The sequence below is a fragment of the Egretta garzetta genome, unplaced genomic scaffold (assembly GCF_000687185.1).
Source record: "Egretta garzetta isolate BGI_Z169 unplaced genomic scaffold, ASM68718v1 scaffold222, whole genome shotgun sequence".
NCBI lineage: Eukaryota > Metazoa > Chordata > Aves > Pelecaniformes > Ardeidae > Egretta > Egretta garzetta.
The window spans coordinates 527,061-535,186 of NW_009258765.1; the positions used below are offsets into that span (position 1 = coordinate 527,061).

The 8,126-nt window shown below is 41.1% G+C and overlaps 1 protein-coding gene across 1 annotated transcript in view; it reads right to left on the reverse strand.

Annotated features, from left to right (window-relative positions):
* LOC104135657 (anoctamin-5) overlaps positions 1 to 8,126 on the reverse strand; it is a 58,870-nt gene that overhangs the window by 50,208 nt on the left and 536 nt on the right. Inside the window, exons 2-3 of the mRNA XM_035889035.1 lie at positions 7,756 to 8,121; positions 7,606 to 7,686 (exon numbers count right to left, since the gene is read on the reverse strand). Coding sequence (XP_035744928.1) covers positions 7,606 to 7,686; positions 7,756 to 8,121 — 447 coding nt within the window. The remainder of the gene's footprint in view (positions 1 to 7,605; positions 7,687 to 7,755; positions 8,122 to 8,126) is intronic.

The following is an 8,126-nucleotide window of genomic DNA, read 5'->3' on the forward strand; positions in this document are numbered from 1 at the left end:
CCAAAGACTCCATCTGAAAATTACGCCTGAAGTGGTGGTTTATGCACACTCAGAGCTGCTCCTAAAAATTTAAAACTATTCTGTACAATGAAAACATTAAGTTCTCGGTAAATCCAAGGCAATTATTTGGGAACATTTTAAAAGAACTTAATGATTCCCCTAAAAAAAAAGAAAAGATTGCATTCAAGTATAGTCTGCTTCACAGACATACTGATTTTCAGCATGTGCTTTATTATTAAACAAGCAATTCTAGAGAACAGGTATTTATCAACACATATAAAGTAAAAGAAAAAGCAACAGTATTTCACATAGGCATAAATATATAGAAGAGAAATCTGTTCCTAACAATAAGAAAATCTCATTTAGCATTTGGAAAAGACATGAAGTCCTCAGTTCTAACCTCTAGTATAGTAAAAGGGTATTTTAAATCAGAGCTAAGATCTACTCTCAGCTGCCTGCCTTTTAAAGAACCATAAAACCTCCCTTTTGATTAAAAGGCACTGGGCTTTAAAAAAAAAAAAAAAAAAAAAAAAAAAAAAAGTTGTGTAAATCTGTTTTTAGACAAAAACCACAAGGATAGTGTTGTAACACAGAACTGGAATGGCATTTTAATGTGGTTAAGGCAATAACCATTACCACATTGTATGTACCAGCATAGACAAAACTTAAAGCATGTTATAAGCACTGAAGTTAGCACTTACACCTCTCAGGTATCATCATTTTGCAGAATGACACATGTAAACTGATTAATAGGTTCAAATGGAATTAAAAAAAAAAAAAAATAAAGCCCAGACTAGTGATAGCTGGATAAAGTCAGGTATTTTTAAATTGTGTAGCATTTAGATGCATGTTAGTAAGGGGAATAGGATGGCAAATAAACTTGAGAAGAGTAGAGTGGTAAAATACCAGGCTGCAGAAGTCCCGACAACCCATGAAGCACCATGGCCGTGCTCGTTTGCACTTAGAGCATTTATATGCGCAGCGCCAGATGTCATCAGCACTATCTGACTGCAGAGGCAGACAAACAGCTTGGGCAATGGCCTTGCACATATACGAAAGTGCCAGCTGTGCTCACATCTCCTTCAAGAAGAGATGAAGAAAGGGGAATGGTGGTATTGCTTTTCGTCTCAGCCAGAGGGAATTACAAGCACTTCGGAAAGCTTTCCCAGTGTTCTCAAAGGCAAACTTAAAATGCTATAAGCATCACGCATTTCTCCAACTTCCACTGAAATCACTGATGTAACCCTGAAGCAACACGATCCTCTGATATCTTTCGGCATTTGCAATACACAAGTTTTCATCAGTAGGGGAGGGCCCAAGGTCCTACTCATTCTATGGACACACGGCACATTCCTGTCCTTGTATCAGAGATCTTCTCCAGATACTGACAGAGAAAAGTGATACATGAACAGGGAACGAGCGATAGGGAAATAGTGGAAAAGGTGGGGATATGTTCAGCATAAACTAGGAACATGTGTGACTTGTACATTTATTAAGAAAGCAAAAAGCAATATATAAAAACCTACACCTTGAATGTACTGTCCTCTGGCAGTGTACCTCGGTTTCATGCTACCTGGACATTTAATTTCAGATGGCCACGTCCATCTGCAATTTTTTGTTCCTTCTGGTCCTCATGCTCTACCTAGCTCAGTACTATTTTGGTTATGCTTCCCATGAAATGTGTGATTGAGTATTTTGCTACTGTATTCACCAGGACAAGTATTTCATTTTCTCATATTAAACAACATAAAAATATACCAGTATAAAAAGACTTTTTATAATCAAATCCCATCAAAAAAGATTTTTTTTCTGCAGTATGAGTTTGCAAAATTTAACATTTTCTGTCCAAATTACTTGAAAGATGATGGAATAACTCTAGAAGTCATATACTGACCCCAGAGATAAACAGTTCCTGTCAATCAAGAAAATGAGCAGGGCAAAGGACCGTGGCTCCCATCACTGTCATGTAAGCACCAGCAGATTAAGAGGACTGAAGTATGCAAAGGCATCAAACTTGCCAGTGGCCTCAAAACCACATCTGCCAGTCATTGCTCGTTAGCATGGTATATTTCTAGCACACTTCAAGTTGTGCAAACATAGGCTCTCTGATTTCCTACCTGATAGTTAAGAAAACCTCTTTGAATAGCAACCCACAGGGCCCTTTCTAATTTAGGGCTAGTGCAGAAAATTAAAGGCCAGCCATCTGCATCACAAGCCCTACCCACACGGCTTGCTGGGGTTCTGCTATCTTGCCAAAGGCCTCAGATTTCACATTTACCCTTGGGAGCCTGCTAAGGAAGACAAGGGGATCACTTGGGATTTCCAGTTAAAGGACTGCACTTCACCCAAAGATATTCTCACTTCCTAAAAAACAGCATTTGGAACTTCACTACCTCATACTGGTCCTCACTGAGGACCAGCGGAGAATGGCTCTGACTGTACCAAAAGACCCAGACAAACCAACAAAATGAAGTAACAAGGTGCTTACATTATACTGTTATATGTCAATGAGTGATCCACGCGCACTGGAAGTCTCATTTGAAACAGTAGCCTAGAATGAAGTCTTTTAATACAAATAACATGAAATGTTGATCTATTCTTAATTTATTCTTAATTGTCAGAACTGTAACAGACTACTATACTACAAATGCAAAAAAAAAAAAAAAAAAAAAAAAAAAAAAGGTAAATCCCATAACCCTTTAATGTATAGGATCTACTGAAAATTCCAGATTACAACTGTCCAAACAGCACCTAAGACAATTTCTCTCTTCATTTCTTGGGTGCCACTTACAACTAAAGCAGAAATCCTACATTAGCAGAAACTGACAATGAAAAACAGGGGTGAAAGAGAGAGACTGAAGGCAGGCCCACAGCATGTGAGAATATGTGCTAGTCCTGCCTTGATGTGGCGTGAAGAGAGTGATCCAGACTGACACATGGGTGTATTCTGAATACGCAGAAATAAATTCAGAAGCCCGTACTGGATTACTGCAATATGACTACTGCAGGTATGGAATTAAGGTATTCTCTCAGCTGTTCTGGAGAACTACACTTACGTACAGATTTTCATGTTATATCCCTTAGCCTACCCAGATAGGCGAGTTAAGAATTGCATTATGTTATATGAAGAGAGGTAATTAGTGATTACAATGCACGTCAGCACAGTTGCACAAGACATGAAGGTTTCCAGCGTTGGTTGAGGTGTCCTGCCTTATTCTGCAACTTTTTATCAGCAGCAGCCAAGTAGCCTGCTAGCACGCCTGTTCTTGGCATGCACCAGACTGAAGCGATGAGCACCACAGGTTTCACAGTTCTTGCAGGAGGTCCTCCAAAGAAAAACACACATCTCTTGTATAGCCCAAGTAACCAAGTCCCAACCTAGAATCAAATCCTCCCCCACACAATGTTTAATCTATAAATAATTCCTGACATATTATTCAGCTTTCTGCAGAGTGCTGACACCTCAAAATCCTTCCATAACTATGTTATAATTGCAAGAACTATCCCTAGCAATATGACACAAGGATCTTCCTTCCCCTAGTGCATTTATACACATGCACATGTGAAAAGCTACTATCAAATATAATGAAATTACTGCTAGATAATGAAGCACAACCTGGCAACTACACTGTTCTTAGTTCAACCCCCAGAGAGCAATAAAAAACTCGGGGAAAACTTCACTGCATTATTACCTTGCCACTTAACATCTGACACAGCAACTCTCACCACATTTTTACAGTACCTATTCTTAATTACAGGTTTATATTACATGACTGTATTCCTCATCCACGTGTATCTACAACTCGTTAATTAGTTTACAGATACTAAATATGAAGACAATGGTGTTTGGGTTTGCCTTTTTTTTTTTTTTTTAAACAAAATATCTGCCAACAGAACTCAGCATAATTTTAAAAGTACTTTTTCAGTAACACCCTTATATCTTATCCTAGTTTTTCCTTGCATCATAGTAGTTATTAATCATTTGTACATGGATGTTCAAGTGCCCTTCCATTTTATGATAGTTATCATTTCTGCAGAGACTTATCCAGAATGCAAAATTTATTTCAACACAGCTTTCATTTCTCAACACATGCTGCTAATGCACCTGGTAAATAAAAGCTTGAAAAGCAAAGTAACTCTGAATTTTGTTTGTAAGTCGAGAAGAATTACTTAACAAAAACCTTCCAGGGTGTGACACCGTACTTAGGGCACAACTTCATTGACCAGCAGCACAGACTGGAAACTTTCCAGCTGCAGTTATACTTTCAAAATTTTGAATTTCACTCAGATCCAAAGGCAAATTTTTATTTAAAAGAAAAAAAGATAAAGCAAACCCCCATGCACCAGACACCTGCCTTTCCATTAGTCCTACAAAGACCTCAGAAGGGGACACCGCACCAGACACTACCTTAGCTGGAAACTGCCTGGAAGGGAAACATTGAGAGAACATTTTTCTGCCCTTACACTGCTGTTGGCCTTCAGTCGCCTTCCTTAGCCTTTATTTGGCACTCCCAGCCCAGAACCTCTGCCCACAGCTGGAACCAAGTCCTTCCTTCCTCCAGGAACCTTTGCAAGGTAGAAACATCTGCATTTTCTTTCATTTTCTCAATAAAAAGGTGAAGTGGAAGGCCCCTTTTTTAAATAGAGGCTAAACAGGATTCACCTGAAATGGGCAGGACAGTCACTCAGTTCTTCACCTGAGGGAATTCAGCTCTATTTCCCAGCTCTCTGAAGCATGGCCTAAACTTCCCACATAATTGCTGCTGGGTTAAGGAGGCATGCCAGAGGCTCTTAATCCCTCCTTTGGAGCTGCTCTGCTTTGCCACTCAGCAGGCTGCAGAGAGAGGGTATAAAAGTGATTTTAACCTCATACACAGGGTCCTTATCTAAAAGAAAAGTGTTGTAAGTCTCAGTCACCAGTCCAAGAGCAATGTTTTTTTTAAACTATCACAATCTCTGGATAAAACCCATATCTAAGAGCTGTGGTGGAATGGACTTGACATTTTCTTTTTTTCATTAAAAACACCACAGTACGTATACAAAAAAAAAACCAAAAATAAGGTGGTATTATGCAAGTTGTTGGGAGCAGTTCCCAAAAGCAGGCTTTTCTACAACAAACTGGAGTTTTCCGTTCCAAGGAGGTTTACCTTCCAATAACCAACCTGTATTTATACTGTGCCCCCGCAGTGACGCATCGCAGCCAGTAAAGAAATTCCACTCAGGAACTACATGTTGGTTGGTCTAAGGAAGTATTTTCTCCCCTGCCTTTTACACTCTGAACTATGCCTAAATTTCTCAGGAATTATTACCTAGGAATAATCTTTAAAAAAAAGCTTTCACGTTAGCAAACCCTCTGCTTTAGCCCTGTGGGAACACGATATCCCATTTGGCGTTTCCACAAATAGATCAGAAGTTACTACGTGCACTGCTCCAGTAAACGCAGATGTAGTTTTGAACAGAGGCCTGTATTTTATGTTAGCAGTATGAATCACAATAAGTATGATAAAATAAGCGCAGGATCATTCTATTGAACAACAGCAGTGTTTGGCCCTGAATGCTGAGGCATTATGAGAAGCCGACATACTGGCACAAGCACCATTTGCAAGTCACACCATCGGCTTTTCCTGGCGTTTTGCTGCCTTTCTCAGAGGGAACACAAGCAAGATGACAACCAACCTAAGTAAGCATTTGAATTTAGATCAGTCTTAGAGCACTTCAAGTTCAAACCAGACTCCTGGAAGTTTTGGAAGAGGAACCATGGGTATAAATGGAGCGTATTTCAAATCACAGCATTGAGCCAATTACGAGTTTCCAGAAGATCCACAGTCTTGGGGATATATCCCACAACACAGCTACTGTAGCATTAACATTTCGTGCTGGAAAAAAAAATACTGAAAGGTAGCACAGACATAAAGAAATATTCCTAACAACATACTGTGGTCTTCTTCCTCCAGTATTTACATTCCCGTTTTCCAAATTCACTTTTCCTAGTTTTTAGTATTTGAGGTAAATGCCATACATCTTCCAACAGAAAGCAAAATCATGCACACGAAAATGGAAGTTATTACCTCACGCGGGTGTAATTCAACAGGAAGCCAGAAAGCTTCCTTCAAGGTAGAAGTTTTGGCACATGGTCTTTAAACACAGACTCTGCAAGCTAAACTTTCTGCTGCTGGTAGAATAGTTTTTCACCCCCACAACCTGTTCCTCAGCATTCAGGTTTAATGAAATGCCTTAGTAAACCAGAATTAAATATGCATGTACTATCCAAATACAAACACATCTTTAAGGAAAATAAGTAGCAGATGTTTTTTTCCTCTGCCTTGTTTCTATTGACTCACACAGACCCTGCTTGTGCACGTCAAGACATCTATAGCTTGGAGCCTCCTTAAGAGGCCACGTGTTCCTTAAAAGCACAAAGCAGATGTTTAGATCTATGAGAAGTCCCAACGGCAATAGACACATACTGTTAACTTTTCTAAACTCTTCTAATAATTTAAGGAAGATTTTTTTTTTTTTATCCTTGAGAGATTTTTGGACAACAAATTAACATAAACCTTAAGAAGTCTACTTGTTTTACCCCATTTTCAATTTGTTTCTGTTTTAGAGAAGTGTTTGATTAAAAAAAGATAATTGAACTGGTCCAAGACTTTTGTATGCACAGTTATGTGCTACTGTATGGTAAATCCTACTAAATGATCCTCATTGACTGAAACCCTTCAAATCTCCCTATATTCGATGTTTATGGCTATTAAAAACCCCACATGGGAAAAATGAATGCTGCAGCATTAAGTTTACAAACCTAGCTTGCAACATCACTCCCTCAATGGTTATTGCATATTTCGTAAATATTTTTAGTCTCAAGCTACTTCAGAAGAACAACCACTGGTTAGAGCAGCTCAGCCCTAAGCACTTCTCATTGCTCACAGGCAGGACGGGCAATGACTCAGGCCTCCCCACAAGACTTTGGAAAAGGCATTGCTGGCCAGGAGGCTGTAACACCCATCTGCTTCGGTTCCTGCGCAAGTCTGCCAGCTCCACCGGGCTTTCACAGAGAGGGCAAATGCTTGTCTGACACTTGCTGCGGGCGCCTGCCCTGCCTCAGCTGGACACCGCTCCTTGCTGCCGTTGTAAACAGCTTCTTTTGGATAACTTTCACAGTCGTTACCTGCTGTCATATCTCTCTGAAACAAGACAGTCAAATATTTTGAAAATCATGATTTTACCCCAGTGCTTGAGGTGTTTAAAATGGCATGACATGTTTTTTCTAAAAGAGACAGGGTAGTCAAGCTGTGAGGGAAAAGATACAACTCAAGTGGCAAACCCAGAAGCTCTCAGTAGTTCTTTCCTGCTTCCAAAGGTTCATTTCTAGGCCTGCTGGCAAAGCGTGATGCCCATAAAGGAATTTTCCCAGGTCAGCGTTTTTCTTTTGTTTTTAAATATCTTAGAAACTTGCTGAAAATATTAACATGTTCTCTTACATCTGACTATTGATTTCATGCTGCCAGGTGAGGTACTAATAAATACACGCCTAGCGCTTTGCGCCACGTTATTTTACGAACCCATACTGTTACCGTACTTATTATAAGTAAATACATCACATACCGACACGAATCGGAAACCGTAACCTGGCTACCGCAAGAAAGCCAGGCCCCGACACAAACCCCACCGGCCGCACTCGGAGGCCTTACGGGCAGGGGAGCGGGCACCGGGGCACCCCGGGAGGGGAGAGGCGGGGTGAGGGGCTGCTCCCGCCTTCCGAAGCGGGGTGGCCCGGTCCGACCGTCCGGGCTACCGGCGGACAGCAGCTCATCGCACCCGCCAGGCTGAGGGTTTGCTGGTCGGCGAAGGCAACCCTGGCGTCTGAAGTGCGTTTAAAAATAAAAATTAAGGGGCTACCTCCAGCATTGGTTCTGAGCGGCGCGCTGACGTACGAACCGGGTTTTTTTTTCCAAGGTTTATTTAGGGGCAGTGAAGACCTAATCGAAGCACGATCAGGCTCGTGCACGCGCCTTTGTTGTTCGCTGTTTCCAGTGGAGGCCGGAGGGTAAGAAGGCAGACTCGGGAGGCGCCAGGAGTCACCCGGGATCAACCCCCATCTCCCAGGCGCCTGCCCCGGGGCTGAA